Below are 26,277 nucleotides of genomic sequence, written 5' to 3' on the forward strand. Positions count from 1 at the left end.
CGAGTTGGGTGCCTGCTTGGAACAAGCAGCGCCCCAGAGGAGTCTATTGGGAGCGATAAGGATCTGGCGTGACGTCAGAGAGGAGTCTGGTAAGTGGAGCTGCCCAGAGGCGCTGGGAGCTCTTTCGAGTTCTGCTGGAGAGGACGAGGCAGCGTTTTGCTGAGGCGGAGGGCAGCAGGCAAGCTCGGGGGACCGCGGCTGGGGAAGCCTCGCCCGCCCAGGAGGGTAAGCGAAGCCCCTGGCGCGCGGGAAGGGAATTTAGGCGGGAAAAGGGAGCAGGCGAGAGAAAAGGCGGGGAAAAAGTGAGGGCGAGTGGCGCGCCCAGAGGGAGAGGCGTGGGGTGGGTCTGGGAGTGGGGGGCGCTCACGTGAGTGAAGGGGGCGGGCAGGAAAAAAGGGGTCACGAATGTGAGGTATACTTGGGAGGGAAACGTCGAGATTTAGGCCTTGCAAAGCAGGGGTGGGGGGAAGCTGTGCCCATGGCTGGACTGGAACACCCATCTCCCTCGACATTTATTTATTCATTGCGCTTATATCCCACCTTTTTCTCCGAGGAGCACGCGGTTCTCTTCCTCCTTCAATCCCCACAACAACCCTGTGAGGCAGGGACTGACCCAGGTTCACTCTGTAACCATTACGCCACACATGCTGGATGGGGTGGCTGATGGGTTTTGGAGTCCAGTAGCATCTGTAGGGCTGCAGCTGCCCCACCCCTTCTGTGTGGGATACTGAGATGGAGCAGGGAAAGTATCTAGTTGGGCAATGAAGGTGACAAAATACTCAAACAAGTATTGAAAAAAGGGCAATAGAAGTGGTCTAGAAGCATTAATCCCAGTAACCTTGGTTGCTGTGGCTGGCTCAAAAATTGATACTGGCACCTGTGGGTTATTAGCTTTGTAAATTGGCTGCTGTTTTTTGAAGTCCTTAAAGTAAGGGGTGAATAGTGTGTTTTCCGCACTAAGGTCAGACCTGAAATTGGGTGAGAGTTCTTCTGAGCATGTACAAAGAACATTTGGCTCACTGCTGGACTTTCAACGCATCTAGGTTTAGAAAGCTGCTTGTAGGTTAGAGAGAGTGGCTTCCAAGCTGGTTTAATTGTTGGCAGTTATATTTCAGCACTTTGTAGGAGAGGACAGTGGAGGAAAACAGGGAGCACAAAGGTAGTGCTCTGAAAGTGCACGTTGAGTTCACTTTATGTGTCTTGTTGCGTAACACAAGCTGGTTTTTTGGACAGTGCCAAAGATACATTCAGATTCTCTTCTGATGAATGGAGATTTCAGTCATCTACAGTGCACCCACTATATGGCGGGTTCAAAACTAAGGTTTTCTTAGTTAGCAGGACACACAGTAAATCCATGTAATGAACCTCTACCCAAATGCAATTGCAGAAAAAGAGCAACCAGTCTCTGGTGCAAAAACTGCTTTGTCAGTCAGAAGGGAGTGTAATTGTTGGTCAGCGAGAGTGTATAGCGGGGTTTACATGCATTTGGTAGTTCGCACAATAATACCCCTTTGTGTTAATAGCATCCTTACTTTGTGTCCTTTGTGTGATGGACACTTCTCCAACCTGTTGAATCAGACATGATTGTTGAACTACAATTTGCCCTGTTTGCAGGTTAGAAAACAGGAGAGACATATTTTTTCTGAAAGGGGAATTTGAGGGATTGATCAAGGTGGTGCAGGAGTCTTGCTTTGAGGCAAATTTGCCCCTTCCCCATTGTGCTGAGTATCTTGTCCTCACAGCCCAAGTTGCAGCAGTAATGTAGGGATCCCTGGTCTGGAGTTTCGACTAGGGTTTTGAGAAGTCAAATGTTAGTAATCCATTATTCCTGTCTGATATCCTGTTTGTTTATGGCCAAACTAGATTAAGCAGTGAAGAATTAGAACGTGAGCATTTTCTAATATGGGAATTGGAACAAAACATAATTCAGAGAGATGTGTTCAGTCCTCTTTGAATGTAGATTTTCTTTAAAAAATGTATACATTTGTAGCATTTGGAGTTCTAGATGTTTATGATTTGAAAGCTAAGCAGAATAAATATACTCAATGGATACTGCTGACCATTCATAGTGCTTTGAGAATATTCTAAATGAAGCTGAAGTGCTTGATGTTCTTTGCCTTGGGAAATATGTGTAGACGGATTAATTAATACAGAAGTGGAAATGAAACCTGCTGGCTAGAGATATCTTCCATTTATACCAGTTCACTTAATGCTTATACTGTATTTGAATGCATCTTTATTGCCCTTATTTTAATATGTTTGGGTTCTGGTGGACTTCATTGCTAGTTCTATCTCCACCCTTCCCCACAACCCCTTTAAATCCTACATAATTGGACTTCGCAAAGTTTATTTTTTGGTAGTCAGTTTTATGAAAAGGGCAAGTGGCTTTTGTATAGTAAATTAGAATGGTAATGCTGAAACCAATGATGAGAGCTTGGCTGGAATTATCATTTGTTTTCATAGTGATCACAGGAAAACATTGATTTACTTGGCTATTATAAGTAGGTCCCAAATGCAGAAGCAGCCTCATTGACCCCTCCCTATTATGCCCAGGAATGGAAGAGAACCAAACATCTTACATTTCTGGTGGCAGATTGGAAATCATGTTCTTCCTTAAGAAGGCTGCCTTGAAAACAAAAGGGGATAATGCATTTTAATTTTGGATTTGTATTAAAATATTATTTTTTATGTTTGTAGTATAAGCCATTACTCAAGGGAAACTAAACCATGGCTTGGAGTGAATTCGGTGTCCTCAGCTGGCTCAGAGAGAGTCGGCAATCCCGGAAACTAATCTTGTTGATTGTCTTCATTGCTCTGCTCTTGGACAACATGTTACTTACTGTAGTTGGTACGTAGTTGTTTTTTATTCTTTCCTCTTGTTTTTTTAACAACCTTTAAAGAAGGCTAAAATGCTACAATTGCTATGAAAGTGCAATTGATTTCTTTATAAACAAAGCTAGCCATTTGTTAGGACATATCCCTTACCCATTTCTGGTTACAATTGTAATAGTATTGCTTCTGTGGATATCTGCAGGAACCGTCAAATAATGCTTTGAATAAAAAAAAAATCATAAGACAAAAATAGCAATGTAATTATTTTTTTAAAAAAATCTACAGTACTTTCCTTTGTGGTTTCACAAACCAAAATGACAGTGAGGATAGGACTTGAGATGCATGCTTCCTTTTGATAGGCTCTTTTTCATCTTTGAGCTTATGAGACTATTTAGCTTTGCAAAGCTACAGCATTTAGTCATCATAGATTATGAATATGGCCACAGATGGAAAAACTTGCACCACTGCTTGTATTTAATAAGAATTGGCCAGAGAAGTAAACACGACACCCACATTATTTGACTTCAGCAAGGTATGATCAATACCAAAATACTGTTAGGTTGGTATTCAACCTAGTTTTACTCAGAGTAGACTTACTAACATTACTAAACCCATAGTGAAATCTTCTTAAGCTGCCCCGCTCTTGTTTTTGCTGGTCAGCTTGTAGGGCCAAGTTTGAAGCAAGTGGTTACTATTGTGGAATAACACAAGTTTCCTGCTTTGACTCAGCCTTGGTGAGCTAATTGCTCTGGGCTGTATGTGTATGCCATTACCGAGATGTTATCTTGTGTAATTAGGCGTCAAAAGGCGGGGAGGAATGCATCCACAGTGCTGTAAAGTGAGGAACCTGAGAAAGCAACATAAGAACATGATGCTTGCTGCAGTACATTGCTACCAAGATAAACCATTGTTTATCTTGCTGTCTGAATGTAGCCAATGAAAAGGCATGAAAAATTTCTTTCTATGGCATTGAATAACAAATACTCTTATGCTCAGTAGTGGACAGCATGGTGGGTGAGTTGCTTCTGCTTGCTGGGAGGGACTAGGTTCCAGGATGCTCCTTGGCAGAATGAAGGCTCTCTTTAAATATAGACCCAAGTGTTTTAATTGTTGTTGCAACCAGTTAATAAAGTGCTTAATCAGAAATTATGTGCTGTAGAAACTTTGAAGATTGCTTTATACTTGTCCTTTAAGTGGGCCTCTTTTCTCAGTGGTTTAAATCCACCATGCTCTATACACGATTTCTTCAGCATTTCAAAATATCGTGGAAGTCCATTTTACAAATTCCTTATTGTTGTGCAGTCTAGGTTTACCAAAATAAACTGAAATCCATAAATTATAGAGCTGGTGCTCTTCTGTCTTGTTGTATCTCCCCCACTATAACACACACAAACACACATGAAACCTTGAGTGTCAACCTGGATTTAATTCTACTACCAAGTCTTGTGTGTTATTGATGTTAAGGAGATTTGCTTTTAAAAATAATAATCTGACATCTGTGGGTTTTCCCCCCTAACTATAAACCTAGCTTTGCCTTCATTATTCAGACTGCCACTTCAACATAGTGAAATAATTTGGAATGGGACTGGCTTCAAAAATGGACTTTCCAAATGTTGATAACATTTGAAGTTGATTATCATATCTTCATTTTCCTGTCTCAGTTGTCTAGATTTCCTAGCTGTTCCAGTTTATACTCCTGCCTTTTCGGTGCTTTGCATCTCCCCCCTCTCCCTGCTTGAAAGCACCATGTAACTGTTTGGGTAGTTATTTGAATAACACCCTTTTATGGCCGTTTGTGCTCTAACAGGAGCAATACAATGTGTCTGAGTGACACTCTGGAGTGTTTATTTTCCTGTGTGTTTGATGTTATATTCTTGCCAGAGTTGCTATTTTGTTCTGAAATTGAAAAACAACCTTTTGCAAATTTGTTGCTGTATCACTTGGCCTTTCACATCTCGACAGAAAGGTTTCCTAAATAAATATAATTGTTGCCACAGTAAATCGATCCAGACATCTGCAAGTCATGATGCACGTAAATGACTGTTGATTTTGTCACTCATATTTCCTGATAAAACATGCTGCTTCACCTGCTTCTACTATTTTTAGTTCTCGTTTCCTTCCTTTCAATACAGTTAGGATGTAATTAGGATTTTAAATCGCATGCAGAAGTTTAATCTTACCTTTCAGAGTTTAGCTTTATCCTTCCTGCATTATATAAAAGGAACAAGGTACTAGTGGTGGAGAAGCCAATGTTATATGGGATTCTCCAGCTTTTTTATTGTCAGGAGCATGGGATCACGTAGGAGGCAGGGCCATGGTAAGTTGCTTCTCTGCCTCTTTGGTTACACTTTAAGTCTCTTTGAAACCAATAAAAAATAGCTGTGACTTAGCTCCCAATGAAATCGGTGGGACTTAATTGCAAGTCCTGCATTTTAGTCTGTCTATATCCTTTATTCTTTAATGTTCAAGCTTTGTGTAAAACAGTTTGAAGAATAAACAAACTTAATAATAAAACAAAGAACAATGAAAATAAAGAACTCTGGTAAAACTCCTGCAGAAGAGGAATATAGTGTTCCTGATAAAAGATACTGAATGAAACTTGTACTATAAGTACACAATGCTCTCTAGATGTTTACTACAACTGGCTGCGGCTGATGGGAATTGTAAATAAAACAATTCTTAGCGTATTGGAACAATTCTTGTGATGTGTTGAAGACAATAGCAATTAGGTGACTTTCAGTATAAACATCTCTTGTTTATATTTTATTCCCCACTCTTGGAATAGTAGTGATTCTTTTGCCTTAGCAAATGAAATATATTCTTTGCACCGTGTTATGAAAGGGAAGTGTGTGCATGGCATGCGTCACTTTCATTCTTGACTTTAAATGACTGGAAGTTTATATTGTAATTCAGATCAAAAATACCATTGGAGTCTGTGGGGTATGCAGGTTAAAACTGCCCCACTTCTCTTTTCATCATAACTTACCCCATTGTATTTTGCAATAATGTATCGTCATGATGCTTATTTATATGCCACTGTTTCAAATTATACTCAAAGCAGTTAATCACAACAGTAAATAAAAAATAAATGTGTTCCACAAAAACAACAGATATTAAATACATCTTTCAAAGTGTTTTATACCCACATTATCAAACCAACAAAGAAATTCATCTTATTATTATTAGCTACATATTTGCACTAAGGTGTCTCAAAGCAATTTACATAATAAAAATTGAATTATTAAATTTCCCTATTCATATGAAAAACATTCAGATCTGTTTCATCGACTGTATGGGTCTTTCCCCGCTCCCTTGACCTGTCCTCTCATACATATAGTGCCTAAGAGCTGGATTACTGGTTGCTGGTGCTCAAGTCTATCCAGAAGTCCTTCCCCCACAATATTTGATAAATTGGCACTCTCTATTTGCCAAACAGGATTTTTTTCCGGGAACTTTAGAGTTTAGTTTCCTTGCATTTTAGAGAAATGAACTTTGCATTGAAAATGGATGCCATGCAGAACTTTGTTGAGCCTTGTTGCAAATTCTCCTGACCATATGGAAACGAGTAGGGGAGAGGGGTTGAATTTCCATCATTTTAGAAAGTAGCGGCACCTATGTTTTCCCCAAAGATGGAGGTATGATAGGAGGATGCCCAAGGTGTCAGTGTTTCAGTTTGCATGAGAACTTCCTGCACATTTTTGTAAGGAGCACAGCTTATGATTCAATGATAACTTATGTACTCTTCCATGATTTCTGGCAGTACGTACTGTATAACCTGAAAGCTTAAATAATCTTCTTGTAATTTGATCCAGCAAAGGTATAACATTTATGTATGTTTTGATAGTGGTATTTGTATATTTCCCTATATAATATTTGTTCTGTTTGTTTTTTCAGTGCCAATTATTCCCAGTTACTTGTACAGCATTACACACCAAAAAAATGCAACAGAAATCCAAACTATTAGGCCGGAGACATCTACATTAAGCCTGAATAGTTTTCAAAGTATCTTCTCCTATTATGACAACTCCACAATGATTACTGGAAATCATTCTGAAGGGACAAGACCAGGAGATTTTTATCATGCTCGGACAGAGCAAATGGTGGTAAATATGACTAAGGCATCACCATCCTCTGACTGCCCCAAGGAAGACAAAGACCTGCTAAATGAAAATGTCCAAGTTGGTTTGTTGTTTGCTTCCAAAGCAACTGTGCAGCTGCTTACTAACCCTTTTATAGGGCCAATGACAAATAGGTATGCTCTATCTCTTACACACTAAAGTGGCATTTAATACTGATCTGCCAGTTTATATATCAGCATTTCAGAGAGAGGTTTGCCTTTTCCCTTTAATTATTTGCATTATTTGTATGTTTTCGTTGATTGCTTGCATTAATGGATTGCTCTTACCAAAATATATATCTGAATAGTAAATCTCCTCTAAGCCTGCAATATTTATTAAATAACGGGCTTCTATTAGTTATGTTAAATAAATTTAACATCTCCTTCCTTCTGTATTCCTTGAATATCACTTGTTTATGAAGGCTTTTGTAGAAAGAGGGAACCTCTTTTATACCAGGGTAAATACCAGCATGTGTGAAGTAGAAATACATAACAGTGGTTGTTATACTTGTAAATTTTTTGAAGATTGATTTTTCTCTTTTGAACTTTTCAATGTCATTTCATACAACTACAAAATATGAAATTATAAGATTGAAGAGCTTCTGAAGGTTTTGGATTTTTATATCTCAGAATAATATATATAATCTAAATCTAAATCTAAATCATGATGATGTTTGTAACCTATCCATCCGATTGGGTTGCGCTGGCCACTCTGGGCAGCTTCAAGCATATTCCAAACCGCAATAAAACAGTATCTCATACAAACAGGCCACCATCTTGCTTGGTTAATTAAAAACTAGTTGGAAGTCTGGGAGTGAGGGACCAAGACCCCCAATTTCAGCAGGTGCCAATGTCCTCAGCCTAAGGGAATTTGTATCACAGGTCATAGGCTGGTCAACTCGGGAGCAGAAATTGGTTGCAGGCTGTGCAGCCATCTATTCTGCTAAGGCCAATTGTGTTGCCACAGTAAGTTACTTTATGGATTGAGAGGCAATAGGCATGCTTGAGTGAGGAAAGCAAGTTTTATTAAAGCACAAAAAGCATATAACTGAAGAATGCACACTTAATGGATCACAGTTTCAACAGACTATATAAGGCATATTACTGATAGCTAAGCAGAGCTAAAAATCTATAATAGTGTATCTCATGCCCTTTCTGCTGCTGGGGAAATCCTTGCACTCACAGAAAATTCTCCATGTTGGATTCCACCCAGTGTCACAATCCTATGTTTCTGAACATCAAAGTCAAAAGCACAAAAAATAGGGGTAGAAGCAAAAGCTAACAACAATATTGTGATCCACTCCCACAGAGTGCTTAGCAACTGCTCCACCTACTAATTATGGTGGCATTTGCTGGTGATACATCCACATTAGCCATGCATGAAAGACACCAATAAGCAAAGAGCAGTGAGTGGAATTCCAGGATGATGTTCCACTCACACATACTATCATACACAATGCACAATCATGTTATGAGGAAAAGGCCGTAACATGTCTGTCAGAGCTTCAGTTGGCCCATTAATTAGGAGATCTGTATGTAATACCTTTATGGAACCATCATCTTCCTTTCCCAAGAAGGATTCAAGTCCTGATGCAATACCAAGGATCCCCACAAAGACAGCATGAAGAACATTGCATACATCACATTTGTATTGGTATCCATGTGAAGTTGTCCCGAAACAGAGAACACTAAAGATCTGGGATGAAAAGAACTATCAATCTGCCCTACTCCACTTTTCTTTTTGTTTTTTATACACACTATATTTAAAGCACATTCAAAGTGCATTCTTATCCTCAAATAATTCTGGGCACTGTTGTTTAAGTTGGTGGAAATGTAACTCATGAGGTCAACTGCAATGCCCAGAATTATTTGATTGAAAATGTACTTTGAATGTGCTTCCCTGCTATAGTGTGTACACAACTTTAGTCTGGCAGCCAGATCCACAGAACATGTGGGGTTTGCTCATCATATGTATGCATGTTCTTCCATGTTGTGAAACTGTCCAGACTGCTGATGATTGCAAATGGAAAAGGGCACATGGCTCTTGCACCATTTAATAGTTGTTTAGAAGATACAATTTCAACAGGTGTTTCTTGAATGACAAGCTGTGCCTGCCTCTGCTCAACTTCCCTCTTCTACACAACTATTAAAGGTGAAGAAGTCCTATCTTCTCTTTCACCTGGCTACTCTGTGTGCAGACAGAACTCTTGGAACATTGAATCTGTGTTTAATTTTTATAATACTATTTTACTTTTTAAATGTATCATTGTAGAAGAGATTTCAAAATATTAAGCTGTTTAGAAGTGTTTTTAAGTAAATATGACACAAGTGAAACAGATTGTTAGTGTTTCTGCAGATGGAAAATGTGTGATAGATAAAGGTAAAGGGACCCCTGACTGTTAGGTCCAGTCGTGGACGACTCTGGGGTTGTGGCGCTCATCTCACTTTACTGGCCAAGGGAGCCGGCATACAGCTTCCGGGTCATGTGGCCAGCATGACTAAGCCGCTTCTGGAAAACCAGAGCAGTGCACAGAAACGGCGTTTACCTTCCTGCCGGAGGGGTACCTATTTATCTACTTGCACTTTGACGTGCTTTTGAACTGCTAGGTTGGCAGGAGCAGGGACTGAACAATGAGAGCTCACCCCGTTGCGGGGATTCGAACCGCCAACCTTCTGATCGGCAAGCCCTAGGCTCTGTGGTTTAGACCACAGTGCCACCCGCATATGATAGGTGTATCACAGATAGAATTTTGGAACAATGTGGTATCTGAGCTGCAAAGTTGGCTTTCACTTATAGACCACTTGGAGGATTGTATCGTGTAACAGCTGTGCAGCTAACTGTGCACAAATAATAGCACTGTGCTATTACCTTGTGCTAATACCATGTGGTATAATAAAGCAGAATTAGACAATTGTAGCAAGTATATTGTAGCATTGTATCAGAGCATTATGAAGAGAAGTGTGCTGATCCAAAGCCTCCAATCTACCAGAATAATTGGTTGCTTAGGGTGGAAGTAGCCATTACCCAAAACAGATGCTGCCAAGAAATTAACCAAGCTAGTGTGGTGCACCGGTTAATGTGTTGGACTAGGACTTGGGAGATCACCATTCATATCCCAGCTCAGCCATAAAGCTTACTGGGTGACCTTGGTCCTATCATAAGGTTGTTGTGAGGATGAAAGGTACATCATATAGTGCATCTTAGAGGAAAGGTGGGGTATAAATTTAATATAATAGATAAAATGAAATCTAAACATAATTTTCTGCCTCTTGTTCCACAATATATGACAGTTGTGGTTGGCATGGTGGGGCCAAGACACTTACTTGATCTTGAAGGTCTGCTGCTTGCCATGCAAGGTTGGCACAGTGCAAATGCACCAGCAGAGTCAATTTGGTGCTCCTGCTGGTGCACTTGTACTGCAACGCCTTTCTCAGTGCCTCATCCCACCCTGCCTCTCCTAGTAAGCAGTGGTGACTTGCCTACTGGGAGATCAGGTAAGTGTCTCTACCCCTTGACATCATCTGCTAGAAATGTGTGCTGCCCTGCCCTGTTGACAACTAGTGGCATTTAGGACCTAGCAAATGGTCCGATAGCACCTGATGCTTTAGTATTTGTTACAGCTAAATAGTAAGGCCCAACGGAGAGACCACAGAGAGGTCCAGGTAACTGAATTTTCTAAAGCAGCTTTCTAGTGAAATAAGTCTTTTAATGTATGCTAAGATGCAGTAAAGCATAAACATCAAGCCAAAATATTGTGTTGGTTTTGTTTTCCAGAATAGGCTATCAGATTCCCATGTTTGCTGGCTTCTGCATCATGTTTGTCTCAACAATTAGTAAGTGCTTTTCCTCCCCTGCCTATGTCACCAAAAATTATTTTATTATATACTGGAGATGGAGGGGTGGACGGATAGGAAATACACAAATGGGGACACTAGTTTAAAGCATGCATGAGTGTACTGAGAAACTTCCCTGCTTATATTGTTCCATAACAGTATAGTATGGACATGATCATTCTTTGCTTCAGTTTGGGGGGTGTTGCTTGGTGCCTAAAATATTTGCTTTTCTTGTCCAGTCCAAAATGTTGAATCAGCAGCACTATTTACAACCCAGCACAGTCAGTGGGAAGAGAAGGCTGCCATTGCCACTTTGCCCGCCTTCCTTTGCTAGTTTACAAGCAGCTGCAGAATAATTAAAAAGGAAACTCTATGCTCTTCTACTCATCCATCTGAATGTTTCCTTGTGCTGTATCCATGTTCTCATGGAGGCTTGACGTTAGCTTGGCTCTTCCCGTGCTATTTTCAGCAAAGCACTTCTGCTGGCAAGTGTGAACTGTATCTGGTTTGGGACACTTCCTGTGGTGTTTTTTTATGGTAAATGCATTGTGAAATGCCTTCACAAGATCCTGGATCAATCTAGTTCAGTTTAATACAGTTGTGTTGGTGTGTTCTGTCTTTTCCACAGTGTTTGCCTTTTCAGAAAGCTATAAGTTACTTTTTATAGCAAGATCTCTTCAAGGAGTCGGATCTTCTTGTTCTTCTGTAGCTGGTAGGTATTCATATGCACTACATGATATAGATTGGTGGTTGCTAGATCTGTCATTTTGAGCAACCAACATATTCTTGACTCTGTCGTTTTAGCTAAGTACCTATTTATTTAGTTAAAATAATTTTTCCTTTTCATTTACCGTACTTCCTCTATTTAATCAGATAAATTTTCTCCATCTAGCTTTTTGCTGTTTACAGATGAGCCGAAATGGTCTAATGACTCCATTATTGTTGCTTTTTAGAAGAATTATTGCATCATTTTCTTTTGCTTTCAAAGTTTTAAAATTCAGTTTTATAGGTCAGATGATATTAATATATTGCGTGAGGTAGGAAACATTTTACTGCAGGTCGTCTTGGCTCTTGGGATTCCTTTTCCTTCTCATTTGGGTGTTCTATTTTCAACAAGCTTGCTAAGTTTAGCTTTTTTGTGAACAAATGAAGCATGTTCTTGTGCTTCATATGCACCTTGCTATTCATATCACTGTGTGATTTCCTGCCTGATTTTCACACTGAGAATAATCATCAGTACTGACTTGTCCTTTTTCGTTTACTGCTTATGCAGGTATGGGTATGCTGGCCAGTGTGTATACTGATGATGAAGAAAGAGGCAATGCAATGGGGATTGCCTTGGGAGGCATGGCTATGGGGGTATTAGGTTAGTATGAGGAAATTCATTGAAAAAGAATGTGTGGTTTCCAAAAAGAAAAAAGGTCTATCTCTTTCATACACTGATGCCTTTATGTACCTACACTGCAATAAATGCATGTTTTAAAATGTTCTAATCAACAGCGGCTAATGGGGGTGGTGGGGGTGATGGAGGAGGCAGTCCCTGTCCCAGCAGGGGTAGTGCTGCTGCCATCAGGACACCACTGCCTTTGCCTTCTTGTGAGTGACTGCTGTTTCTAACAAATTAGTATGAGTTTCCATATTGGTACAGATTGGAGAAGATATACCTGTGGCGCTGTGTAATCTTAATTATTTCTGCTGTATATCATTTAATTGAGTTATTTGCCTCAGGGTTGTTCCTTTCTGCTAAGTGTCAAATATTTCAGTTATTAATATACAGGTATCTCTTTGTCCTTCCTCTGTTTCATAAACTCATTTTAGTGACATAGCTAAAATATGCTAGAACAAGATCTGCTTGTTCAGTGCCACTTCCCCTCTCTCCTCTTCTGTGCCCCTGGAGGAGGGTTGTGTGAACTCCCAAAACAAGTTTGGTGGAGGAGGATGGAATACAGTCGTATCTTGGTTGTTGAATGCCCTGGAACTCAGACATTTTGGCTCTTGAACGATCAAAACCCAGAAGTGGCTGTTCCAGTTTTCAAACGTTCTTTTGGAAACCAAACGTACGACAGGGTTTCTACAGCTTCTGATTGGTTGTAGGCGCTTCCTGCAGCCAATCAGAAGCTGCGCTTTGGAAGTCGAACGGACTTCCGGAATGGATTCCATTCGACTTCCAAGGTACAACTGTAGTCCTGTTGCATGAGTGGACCTCATTCATTGTGTACATACCCCACTTAGAACTATGTTGAATTCCACCCTAAGAAATGTGTAAATGACTTTTTTTTTTTGTAGTGGGACCGCCTTTTGGAAGTGTAATGTATGAATTTGTTGGGAAGACAGCACCTTTCCTGGTGTTAGCAGCATTGGCTCTTTTAGATGGTGGTAAGTAAAATTCCCATATCTATGACATGACCAATAGCTTTGAATTGCGACATTGTCACCTACCTTTATTTTTGAAAAATACCCCAACATTATGATTTCTTTTCCTGCAGCAATACAATTGCTAATTCTGCAACCATCCAGGATACAACCAGAAGTAAGTAGTTCAACAATTGTGTTTTTTTAATGCTGGTATTACACTTTCCCTAAAACTGAGGTTATTTATCTGTTGATAGAGTCAGAAAGGAGCATCGCTGCTGACACTCTTGAGGGATCCATACATCATAATTGCTGCAGGTATTTGCAGTTATTTCACACTTGCATTTATTTGTTGTGGTCATTTCTGATCTGTATTTGGTAGTCTGTGGGAAGGATCACTTAGTCCGACTAAGGAAGGATCACTTGAGCTGCACGCACCAGCATGCAGCTTGTGCACATTATGGTTAAAACTATAATGTGAGCAAACAGCCAGTTTTGTTTTCAGGTATTCAGTTGTGATAGAAGGACAAATCTACTACCTTGTGCTCATAGACATATGAGTTTTTCAGGTGGAGATTATAGTGGAAAGATTACATTAGACATAACATTTTATCTTTGTAAGAACAGTGCTGAACTATTGCTTCTTGCCCTCAGGATCACAGCACTAGTGAGACCACAATATTGTTTTAGGGATTCTTCATACAGAGTCTAATGCAACTTGGCATATTTGAACAAAGAATGACAGCAGTGGTCATTTTTTTGCTGAACTGTGTTACAAGAGGAGAGCCTTTTCCCAGGAGAAATAATTTATCTGTGATTTAAAACAAATTAGACTTGAATTTTAAAGATAACAAGCTCCTTTACCTGTAAATGGCTGCAGCATGAGTCTGTTGTATTTTTTTATTGTGATCAAAAGGGTATAAACATGTTTTGAAGGTACATTCAGCACTGAATGTGCTGTTCGACAAAGTGGAGTGGCAGTTTGTAGATTCAGGGCTTCTTTACATAAGACAAACATCCTAGATTTCCAGGTAGGAAAAATTGCATGAACATAGTGTGTGCATGATGATTCCACACTGCCTGCTTTGTCACATGTACATATTGTAATCCAGAATGATGGTGCATTAGTATGATATATTGCTATGGCAAAATAAACCCATGTGCGTTTTGTTGCACACGGCATAGTACATCAAGAATATATCAAATAGTACAAAGTTGAAATTCAGATATGTATTGACAAATGCTGTTTAGCCCATGTCCCTTACATGGAATATCACATTTTCTTTTGAATATATTAGATGCACTCAATATATTGGGACATTGTCCTGTTAAACATTTGATTAGCTGGGATCTGGCATCCTGTTAAATTAGTGGTGACCATTTCATCACAGGCTAAGCAGCAGAGAGTAAGGCAGCCCACATATATGCATCATCATATATATAGAATTAGTGTGATCTTTGTCAGCTTTTGATGATGAAGATTAATCCTTAATTAAGATGAATTTGGGTGTGTACTTACAGTACTGACAATGGAGTCCTATTCATGTTTTCTGTGGAAGTAAGTCCTCCTGTCTTGAATATGGTTTACTCCCTAGTAAGCATGTTCAGGACTGCATCCTGAATCTGCTTATGTTTTGCACGCATGCAAGTTCATAATATACCATATGGTGAATGCCATCCACAAGTATATGCACATGTACCAAAATGTACATTTGAATCCACTCTTAGTTCTCATTAGCTTTATCTCTCCAGGCAACAATTCTATTTTATTACAAGTGATCAATTCGCTGGAGCCTGTCTTTCCATGCAGGGGAAGTCCCTAACTGCCAGATGTATCACTCTGATTTCCTTTGGACCACATTAGTGAGGCTGAGAGAGGGGGGTATTGTCATCTGGGCAGCCCAGGACCTCCATACACACTGCCCAGATTTGCACCCTGGGAAGGTCACTTTGGTCTGACTTCACCCCTGGAGGTGCACTCCATTGTCTCTTGAGACAAATGGATGGCAACAAGTGATCAACGCTTCAGTTCCCATAGGGACGAAAGGGACAAAAGGCAATTCAACTAACTAAATGTCCTGGTGGATGGATTAATGTTAGCACAATGAGACTTTCCCCCCTTATCAACCTCAAGTCTGCTCCAGAGAATTGGTGGGACCCCAATAACAGATTTAGGAGACGCATGAGGGGGAGCATGTTCCATTGCAAATGAGCTGACAAAAAGTTCACATTAGGACTACATTGAATACAGCTGAAAGTCTTCAGTGTTCTTCTTTTATTCTGCTTCAAGTACCTGAGGAATAGGTTTTAAACAAATCTGTGTCCAACAAAGTAAACTGTTACTGAACAAAATTAGAAGTATATTTTCAGATTACGGTAATTATTTTGTTACAACCGGAGCATGTGAACCAGGTGCAATAGAATTATTGGCAAATCTCCTATTGATAACTGTGTTGCTCCTACTAGAGTTCACAGTATCATCACATGCTGAAATATTTTGTCTTTCTACTCTGAAATGCAATGAAAATAGGGAAATCTTTTGGGGGGGTTTTATGGGGGGGGGGTAAACTGGAGTATATATGAAATTACGGATTAAATGACTTTCCTCCCACACTAGTAATTTAGAAGTAATCAGTGTTGTATTATTTGACAAGCAAGTCTTCAAAAGACGTTTTGTTTCTGTAAGTGTTGCTTTTTCGAGCTGTTGATTGGAATTTAAGTGAAACAATTCCAGCAATTTGTTTTCCATCTCTTTCCAAGGATCAATATGTTTTTCAAATATGGCAATTGCTATGCTGGAACCAGCTTTGCCCATCTGGATGATGGAGACAATGTGTTCGAGAAAATGGCAACTCGGTAAAGTGTTTTCTTTCATTTATTGTATTTCTGATCCTGAGAATGTTTGTGATTGCCATCTCAGATCATATGACAAATGGTAACATTTTTAAAAAAATGTGTCTCTAGACAATTGAGTGAATACTGTAGATTGCTGGTATGCCATTATATAGTTTATATTGCACATAATCAAGGGACACTTTGGTACCTATTTATTGGGGTGGCAGTGGAAGACAGGAGTGCCTGGTGTGCTCTGGGCCATGGGGTCATGAAGAGTCAGACATGACTAAACGACTAAACAACAACATCCTGATTTCAATGAGAGGTTATATGATACTGTCATTGAGGATTCATTTTGGTTGGTTTGTTATGCATTGTTGCATCAAGCAATTGTTAACCTACACAAAATGTTCCATACCCTTTTATATCTGTGTGTCTTTCTCACTTCCTTTCCCCAAGTAACTCCTTTACATTCCACCTGTTTTTCAGCACACCCCACCCCGGTTGTGTCAGCTTTCTGTGTGCGCTGAGCATGTTCATTCTTCATTGGGCTGGTTTATTCCCCTTCCCTACTTTAGTGTTTGTTCCAAAGTTTTTTTGGGGTTTTTTTGTACTTCTGTAGATCTCTAGATATTCTGTTCTTGTGCATGAGTGATATGGTTTTGGCTACAGAAAGGTGAACCGCTGAAGTCTTTTGAGTTTGGTGTTGGTATATATGGCATTTTACATTTATCATAACCCAAGTTCAGTATAGGAAAAGAGAATATGCGTGATCAAAGTTATTACATATGTATCCTGTCTTTTCTCCAAGAAGCTCAGGGCAATGTGTTGGGAGTTTTACCCATTTCATCCTTATAAATAACCTGTTGTTTTCTGGGGGTGAGGAAGGAGAGGGGCTGAGCCTCACTGCCATTACATGATGACATGGGACCTCATTGCTGTTCCACCTCCAGGCTGTCAGATGTTTGCCTGCCTTCTGCCCCCTCCCCTTCACTCTGGCTGGCATGAGCAGCAGGGCTACAGATGCAATTTGTCCCCTCTGTTTGAATAAATTCTGCCCCTGTCCAGGTCTGGATTGCAGCCTTGGATTGCAATACTCTTAATATTAACTCATCTCCTTTTAACACAGTTTATTATTGTGTTTAATTTGGAAGCTACCTTTCTTTTGTTTTATACACACACACACTACTTCACTTATGCACAGATACTGGTGTCCAATAGCAAGTATTATTTTTTAAATATAACAATGGTCTAAATTTGATGGATAATCTTGCTAGATCAAACAAAAGGCTTGAAACAAACCGGATATTAATTTTTTTTTGGTTCAGGCTGAAGACCTTCATTAGATATGTTCTAATCAAAACTGCTGTGTCTGAACTTATTGCTTTCCCCAATGCTTCACAGAAACCAATGTTGATAAGATAACCCGTTCATATTTTTCAGGCGTTGCTTTTATTCCTGCCAGTGTATCTTATCTGATTGGAACTAATATTTTTGGGGTCCTTGCACACAAAATGGGACGGTATGCTGAATTTAAACATTATCTAATTCCTTAACACAGTTGTACAGTATTTTCTATTCTTTCAGTGTTCCTTCAGGTAGCTGCATTATGAGAAACAAACTGCAGCTTTCATGATAAATAAATTAACCTGCTGCTTTATTTTAAAGTTAATATTTTAGTACTAATTGTAGTAGAAATGCTGAAGTTAAACACATGTTTAGTGCCTACGTTTCTTGGTGTCTAAAAGATAATGTTTCTTCTTTCATAGGTGGCTTTGTGCTCTAATTGGGATGGTAATAGTGGGAATAAGCATTTTGTGTGTGAGTAAAAGTTGATACTTTGAAGAGCAAATTCTGTTATTTCTATAATTTCTATAATTTACTGATGGTTCTATCCTTTTGGTGTGGGTATTTGTAGATGTAAATTGGGGAAGGGTATTTGGGATTCAGTGATGACACAAACTTTCTTCAGTCTTATTTTGAATGTAATCCCCTGAAGGGTGCTGTAGCATTCGTACTTTCTTGGTTTCATGCATAAGACTATGGAGAAGAGAGCTGCGGGAAGATTCTATTATATTTGTTTTTTATCTGGGCTGTCTTTATTTGTTGTTGCACACAGTCTCCTCATTTACAGCAGCGTCACTGTGGCTGATTAGCTTCTTTTAACTTGAACCTAAACTGTTATGGGTTATTAGATGTTTCATGTTTGATGCTAGTAGGGAGCAATCATATGCTGCTTGGGAGGGCAGCTGAAGGGCCCTAATGAACTGTGGACCTCTGTGGGTGGGTGGAATGAATGGTGTGGCATGATGTCCCTGGTGTGGCAGGAAAAAGCTGCCATTGGTGGGGCCAGGATCAGGACACGTTTGGGGAGTGCCACGTGAGGCTGTGAATCTTCATGATCCAATTCCCTCTTGTTTCCCCAAAATCCCACTTTTAAAAGGCTCGACTAAACTAGTCCAAAGCTGGAGCTGGCATAGTTAATTCCCTTCCATTGCCCATAATATGAAAAGTGCAGGAAAAGGATACCCTGGCCACTGCACCCTTCTCCTTGCACCCTGCCCTTTGATTGCTGTATGTCAGAACTTACTGACTACAGAGCATAATAATAATAATAATAATATTTTATTATTTATGCCCCGCCCATCTGGCTGGGTTTCCCCAGCCACTCTGGGCGGCTTACAGAATCTATAAAACATAATAAAGCATCAAACATTAAAAACTTTCCGATACAGGGCTGCCTTCAGGTGTCTTCTAAACATTGTATAGTTCTATTATCTCCTTGACACCTGAAGGGAGGGTGTTCCACAGGGAGGGCGCCATTACTGAGAAGGCCCTCTGCCTGGTTCCCTGTAACTTCGCTTCTCGCATTAAAGGAACCAGCAGAAGACCCTTAGAGGAGGACTTCAGTGTCTGGGCTGAGTGATGGGGGTGGAGATGCTCCTTTGGGTATACTGGACCGAGGCTGTTTTCAGTGAAAGCAGTATGATAAACATTAGCAGAAATCTAATAGATCAGAAAGCTAATAGATCAGATTAAAGCTAATAGATCAGATGAAAGAAACACTCACCAGTAATTAAATGAAGGTCATATGATACAATCTAGTAAGCAGCTTGATGTTTGATTTTGAATGTTTGCTTTTCTTTTTTTCAGGTGCCACTTGCTAGAAATATATATGGACTCATAGCACCAAATTTTGGGGTTGGTTTTGCCATTGGTAAGGAAAACACAAAATACTTGTTTCTGTTTTTTGATGTATTCTATTTTTTTTGTGAGTCGCTCAGAGACTCAAGTAAAACAATAGAAATAACTAACCAATCACATTGGTTCTGCTCTCCAACAAAGACCTGCCCTCCCCCACAAAAATCCTGGCTCCACCCATGCTAATAGGGTTAAAAAGAATCTGCACTTTAATATATTTGTTAATAGATAGGACCCAGTTTAGATTTCTCTAGATGGGGTGAATGTCCACCTGTGTGATAACTGGGGAGTAGTAGTCCTGCCAGGTGTGCATTCATGTTCTTGCATTTCAAGTAAGGGCTGGTTCATATGCACCAGGCTAGTGACTGATGGGAAAAGGGAAGGAAGGGGAAAGTGCTCTGTTAACTTACGGGGATTGCCTCCCATGCTCTGCTGTGTTCTAGAGTTTAATGATTATGTTGCAGCATATCATCCTAAACAGTAAGGCCCATAAGCAGACTTTCATGTGTGGCTTTGCTTACCAAATTCCGTATGGATGTATGTGCTTAAAAAATCAAGGGAAGCTGTGGACGGTGGATGTGTTGATCCTTTCTGAATTGGGCCTGCTTGTGTGCATTTCCTAAGAGATGGTTGATTTTGGGGGGATGTTGGCTCTGAATCCAGAACCCTTCCCAGCTTCCACTGCTAATGGGTGGTCAGCACTGCCACAGCTGACTTTAGCTGCCACTCACAGCAGTGGGTGTGACCCACAGCTACAGGTGAATAATTCTGGCTTGGGCTTTAGCTTCTGGGGGGCAGGTGGGGGGCGGGTCAGAGAACTTAAAATTCTTTGTAATTTATATGACATAATTTTTCAGATAGTTTTTTTAATGTAAATTCCCTACTGTTCCTTTCCTTTCAAATAGCAATTTATGTATTGCTTGAAATGCAACAGGTGAACAGATTCAAGTTTAAGTAATTCAACCAGGCATATTAGCAATCTCATCTTATTTCAAGCAAGTGTGTTTAGACTGTGCTGAGAGTAGTAAAGTCATGTAAGTGTCTTTATTATACAGTGAAGGACAGGTGATGAAATAATTGGATATTTAGAAGTTTAGCTTCTTTTGAAGGTCTTAAAAATTCTCTGAATATCATGTTTTCCAATTCTGGAGAAAAGGGTCAGAGGGTTGTGCAAGATTATAACGGTATTAGGTTTTGTGAAGAGGGTGGTTTTGCATTTGCTGGCAGATCTTGTGTTTAGGACAATGGCACCATCTTAAAATGAAAAAAACCTCATACATTCAAAAACGGTATAAGGAAAATTGAACACAATATATTGGCCATAAAAATGAGCAAATTATCTCACCATTATGTTTTTTCATATATTCATGCTTTAAAGTAAGTTTTCTAAACTGTGGAAAGAGGAAAAATGAAAGGTCTTTCTCAAAATAGCATTTGTTTTCTCCCTTATAACCAGGGATGGTGGATTCTTCGATGATGCCTATTATGGGTTACCTTGTTGATCTGCGCCATGTTTCAGTCTATGGAAGTGTCTATGCAATTGCAGATGTTGCATTTTGTATGGGATTTGCTTTAGGTAAGAGCTGAATTTGCTTCTTGAAATGCATCTAACAGTACCAAAAGGATATTACAAAGGCCTTGGAGCAAATGCTGGCAATGCCAGCTGCCTGGTAGGCTGCAACAATAGTGGGGTTTGCTGCATAAAATATGCAGGTGATAAGGCTGTAGAAGAAGGTAAGAAATATCCCTTTCCCATTGGCACTATTAGCTGTATCACACAGAGGCTGTAGTCATGCTGTTCAGTCTCCACACTATTGGGGTAAATATCTACCCAAGTCTCTGTTAGGACAAGGCAATTGCATTGAAAACTCCATCAGCTAGACTCTCTTCTGAACTGATCAATAAGAGTGTTCTGCTTACGTACAGAGATAACAGCTTTTAACAGGGATGACAAAGTTGTCACAACCTGGTCAGTATGGAACAGCAAGAAACTAGCTAGGCTGAAGTCAAAACCCCTGACATTCCATTCATCTACATTCATTTTCTCTCCCACCTTCACACTTACTTTCTGTTTACTCTCCAAGAGAGATGTGGCCTTAAGATCTTAGCTGGCCCAGGCCTCTTATAGGCCCAGGCCCTTGCAGACTTCAGACCCATACATTCTGCTTCCACAGATTACAGAAAAAGAGAGGACTCATGAACTTGTATTAATTTGTGGCTACTGGTGGGGGGGGGAGGAGAATAGAGGGAAGGCAGAATACCTTTCTTTCCCTTCCATTTCTGTAATTATGGGAACTGTTGTCAAGCCTTTTGCTTGGTAATGAAACAAAAGCACTGAACTAGTGGGTAGTTTTAAAATCCATGTTGAATTTGTACTATTTTCACTGGCTTTAAAAGGCATTTAAAAAAATCAATAATTTTCCAACACACAGGTTTTCAAGCATACTGTATATTTGTTAATTCTGCTCATACAGTATATTATGTTAGGACTTATTTTTTTCTTGCTCACAGATTCTTTTAGGCTAGTTCTTGTTTTTCTTATGTATGTACCCTAATACTTTTTCTTTTTTCTTTTTTTAAAAAAAATGTGTTTCCCAAAGGTCCATCTGCTGGTGGTGCCATTGCAAAGGCAATTGGATTCCCATGGCTCATGACCATTATAGGAATCGTTGACATCCTCTTCGCTCCTCTGTGTTTGTTTTTGCGCAGCCCTCCTGCCAAGGAAGAAAAAATGGTAAGCACAAACTTTTTCTCGCTTTGCTGTATTTGAATTCTGATATATTTTAGTACAGAAGCAAATAGAGAAACAAACTATTTTGTAATGTTCTGTTTCATTAGCTGAAATCAGTATTTTGTATTGAGTGGGGTAACTTGGTTTGCACAAGACAAAAAAAATTACAAGGCTGGCTTATCTTTGGAAACCAGCAGTAACAAAGTTACTATATTTTGGGTGAAGTTTGAATTAACAGTGCATGTTGGACATCTGGTTTTCTTTGATGTGTGAGGCTTTGCCACATTGATGCTGGAATTCAAGTACCGTATTTTTTGCACCATAACACTCACTTTTTTCCTCCTAGAAAGTAAGGGGAAATGTCTGTGCGTGTTATGGAGGGAATGCCTATGGGTGGCATGCCTACAGATTTTCCTCCTCTAAAAGCTACGTGCGTGTTAGGGTCGGGTGCGTGTTATAGAGCGAAAAATACGGTAACTGTGAAGAGTTCACATGGAAGGGTATTTGAGACTAACACCTTCTCTGAACCCTCATAGTAGCAAATTGTGTCAAAAACCTGAGGCAACTTTAGGAACAGTGGAATGTCTTGAAGAACCTTCAGGCGTCTGATTTCAGTGTGAGAGCCCTCAGGGTTGCTGCAGTGCATGCACAGAAGCTAGGAGATACTTGGTTCCAATTCTAAGCCATCTGTTGCTGAAAGCAATAAAATGCTTAACAGATATACTAATGCAGAACTCTGCTCTTTTTCAGGCAATACTTATGGACCATAACTGTCACTATAAAACCAAAATGTATACGCAGAACAACATCCAGTCACATCCAATAGGCGATAATGAAGAAGAATCAGAGAGTGATGAGTAATTTCTGAAAGCCATATCAAGTAGTTTAATGCATACAAGTGTTTCCTGTGGAACATCTCATCAAGACGTTTTAGTTGTACTGTACTTTTAATAGTAAAATAGTAAACAAGAAAAAGCCAAAGGTAGCTTTATTTATTGCCCTTGATTATGAAGCAGATTACCTACTGCCTTATAAAAGGAGAAGGGAAGCTTTTATAGGAGTTTGCTACAGTGTCAAGAATTTGTGCATTTCACATTATGCACTATATTTTTGATTAAATGAGTAGTGTACATCTAAATCCAGATCTATGCCTTTAAAATGTCCATTCATTAACACTTTGCTTATTCCACCATTTTCTCTATTTGACTGATCAGCAGCAGAGAGTGCCTGAAACTAACAATGATAAATTATCTGATTGTACACTATATAAAGAAATGAAAATGTTGCATTTGTCAAATAGCTTTCCGTGAAACCATGAAATAGAATACATAATTCCCCTAATTTATATGCATTTCCCCATTATTCCTAGAGGAAAAAATCATTGAAAAATAAAATATGGAAATTGTGAAGGATACATTTAATTGAACTCCTTCTTGGTTCATCTCTATCTACTATTTACAGATAGTAGGTACTACACCAAAAATGGCTGTATATTATGCTTTCCAACACACTTGTGCAACTTAGGTGGGGAAAAAACTATCTGTATAGAAATATTGATTCACAGTGTATTATATGATTTAAATTTTAGACAAGTGTTACTAGGTACACACCACAAATTAAATCCAATTTGTGTCAGACACTTACAGATGCATAATACTTGCAGATGGACAATCCCTCCCATATAACATAAGAGAAGACAGTTTAGACAAATATATGACACTAGAAGCAAGACTGGTCGATGTCTGAACAGTTTCACCTAGTCAATTTGAAACTTCTCAACAATTCGGATGAAATTGTTTTTTCTTTCTTTATTTTTATTTCTTAAAGCTTTATTTTGATTTTTAATTAAGAGAGTTGCAAGACACAAATGTCTCCTGGGGGACCTGTGTGTCTGCCCAAATAATGTAAATCTAAGAGCTATCAATTAGGTAGTCAAATTTTCACTCTTGGCTGGCCCTCGGGTATGAGACTACAGAACCACAGCCTTAGAAAGTATTCCTGCTCTGGGCAGAGTAACTTGCAGCAAGAGGATTTGGAGAGACGAGGACTATGTAGATTGCTATAAGGGAGGAATGTAATACCCCTGCCTCTTCTAATTGATAGGCAACTCAGCAGTCCATTGAGGCCTACAACAGTGTTGTCCTTCATTTGGACCTGAGCTCATGAAAGGATGTGTGGTGTCCTTAGTTGTGAAAATAGAATTCCAACAAATGATAGACCATGTATCAGTATCAAATATTTAGTGTCATGTACTTGTCATGCTGTTTGTAAAACATGATCTCTGTGCCTTCTTTCATTTATCAACAGATGGTTTGTGTCTTAAAGCAGACACTTTGTTTACATATTTTGTAAGTGTATATATATTGGTCAAAATTAGAGATGCTGTAGATTAATTATTGTTGTTAATTATGCAGAAAAGTAACAACTTGGAATGTTATCATTTCTTGGAAAAAACCCAAAATAAACGGTGGACAATTTGATGTTGTTTTGCTACAAGTGATGTACAGATTAGTAGAATGACTCCAACATTGTCTTCTAGGAAGAAAATAGGCTTATGATTTCATCATGCTGTTGCACTCTTGCTGTAACAGCTCTTGATATGATCATACGAGAGCTTAGGGGAAGCTGTTTCAAACCACACTTGTTCCTGCATGCTGTTTCCATATCCTTAAGTCAGCACCATTCCTGTAGCACAGGACAGTATAGTGACTGATAACAAGAGTACTCTGTTGTGTGTATTTTGCAAAGGGTGCTTCTATAGCTGTAGTTGCAACTTCTGCTGCAAAGTCACTTAAGAGTACAGGATTTGGTCAGAATGCTGCTCAGTTTTGGATATAAGCCTGTTTTATTTTGTTATATAGGGAGTGGCCAACTTCCAAGAGACTGCGATCTACTCAGAGAGTTTAAAACTTGGCAGTTCAGGTTGAGCTTTTAGGGAGGAGGAAAGCCCCATTTTTTAGGGGTTCAGGTCAAAGTTGTTGAGCTTCTTGGGGGGGGGGAGCCAGTGATCTACCAGAGACGTCCAGTGATCTACCCATTGGACATGCCTGTACACTATCAAAATGCTTCTGAATGGTTCAAATTATAAATCAAATATCCTGTGATAACTATTCAAACATGTTTTTAAGCTTTTTCTAATGGAAACAGTACTAATGCGAATAATACATGGTTTCAGTAGAACCTTGAATAATATACCTCACCCATCAGACTGGATTGCCCTAGCCACTGTGGAAGTGAGATCTATGTCATAATGTGTGTATCTGAAGAAGTGTGTATGCACACAAAAGCTCATACCAATAACAAACTTAGTTGGTCTCTAAGGTGCTACTGGAGGGAATTTTGTTTCGACCACGGCAGACCAACACAGCTACCTGTAACTAGAACTATGTCATAATGATTGCATTTGTTTCAATACTTATCTGAAAATGCTGTAGTCTGCATATTGTTTTTCTATCAGACTATTCAGAAACATCCCTTCAAGTGGCGTCGGTATAACTTGGGTCAGAGGTGATGGTTAACTTTATTATTTTAAAATGAAAATTAATACTAAATCTGAAGTACTTTATGACTGAAGCTTTAATTTCATGGTAAAATGAATTTCAAAATGTTTTTTATATACTCACAAGCATTAGACAATATGCCATAGCTGTTTCACAAAAAGAGCATCATGTGGAAATTCTCTTCTGAACACATTGCACTGCAATTTTGTACCTGTAGGCCCACATCCATATGAAGATTTGTCAGTTTTTGCATGTGAAAAAGACATTGGTCCTGTCACTTTGATACATGTTTCTGGAAGGAGGAGAAAGGCTCTGTAGTGTGCAGCTACAAAGGGATGTGCTCTTGGACTCAGGTTAAACCCACACAAAATGAAATATAGGCCCTAAAGCAACTTTCCAAGGTTGCATTGCCAGTTTCAGGATATGTGAGACTGAAACATTCCCCCCACAATAAATCAAAATACTGTGAAGTTTAGGTCTGCAATGCCAAAGTGCATTTAAGGAATTTATACTAATTTGATGTAGTAGATTTTTATCTATGCAGCTTTGCAACAGAATGGATCCTGATAGGCAGCCTACAATACTTTCAATCCCCTGCACTTGTTGAGGCCCCCCAAATGCAGGAGAAATTTAGCATGCTACCTAGAATGTATCATTGAATCCTCTGTGCGGATGTGAAAGATGTTCCTTAGCTAACAAGTCAATGGAAAGGAACAGTGAAAGCAGTCTATACCACTAGCCCATCAAGCTCAGTAGTGTCTACAGCGAGTAGAAGTGACTCTCAAGGGCTTTAGGCAGGTGCCTTTCCAACTCTATCTGGAGACGTCAGGGAGTAAAGATGGGGCCATCTGCAGACAAAGCATGTTCTCTATCAC

At 39.4% G+C, this 26,277-nt stretch overlaps 1 protein-coding gene across 5 annotated transcripts; it reads left to right on the plus strand.

The window, feature by feature from the left end:
• SLC18A2 (solute carrier family 18 member A2) lies at positions 1-24,379 on the plus strand. 5 transcript variants are annotated; one of them, XM_081192106.1, is made up of 16 exons: positions 1-89; positions 2,698-2,848; positions 6,727-7,084; positions 10,725-10,783; positions 11,412-11,495; positions 12,057-12,149; positions 13,070-13,159; positions 13,270-13,313; positions 13,393-13,453; positions 15,896-15,991; positions 17,414-17,492; positions 17,740-17,791; positions 19,124-19,187; positions 20,628-20,747; positions 21,772-21,905; positions 22,653-24,379. In XM_081192106.1, the coding sequence occupies exons 2-16, from the start codon at positions 2,728-2,730 to the stop codon at positions 22,761-22,763; spliced, it is 1,566 nt and encodes a 521-aa protein (XP_081048232.1). In that variant the 5' UTR covers positions 1-89; positions 2,698-2,727; the 3' UTR covers positions 22,764-24,379. The 5 variants fall into 5 exon arrangements, with proteins under 5 accessions (XP_081048232.1, XP_081048229.1, XP_081048230.1 ...); XM_081192103.1 differs by lacking the exon at positions 1-89 and adding an exon at positions 105-225; XM_081192104.1 differs by lacking the exon at positions 1-89 and adding an exon at positions 315-340.
• Positions 24,380-26,277: the final 1,898 nt, after the last annotated feature.

This window comes from Podarcis bocagei, assembly GCF_964188305.1.
Source record: "Podarcis bocagei genome assembly, chromosome: 4".
Taxonomy (NCBI): Eukaryota; Metazoa; Chordata; class Lepidosauria; order Squamata; family Lacertidae; genus Podarcis; species Podarcis bocagei.

What these genes read in the sequence shown, in the direction of transcription:
- SLC18A2 (XM_081192106.1), top strand. Translation starts at nt 2,728, where the DNA reads ATGGCTTGGAGTGAATTCGGTGTCCTCAGCTGGCTCAGAGAGAGTCGG. An exon ending in CATGTTACTTACTGTAGTTG is followed by an intron (nt 2,849 to 6,726) that starts GTACGTAGTTGT and finishes TTGTTTTTTCAG; the next exon opens with TGCCAATTATTCCCAGTTAC. An exon ending in CATGTTTGTCTCAACAATTA is followed by an intron (nt 10,784 to 11,411) that starts GTAAGTGCTTTT and finishes TCTTTTCCACAG; the next exon opens with TGTTTGCCTTTTCAGAAAGC.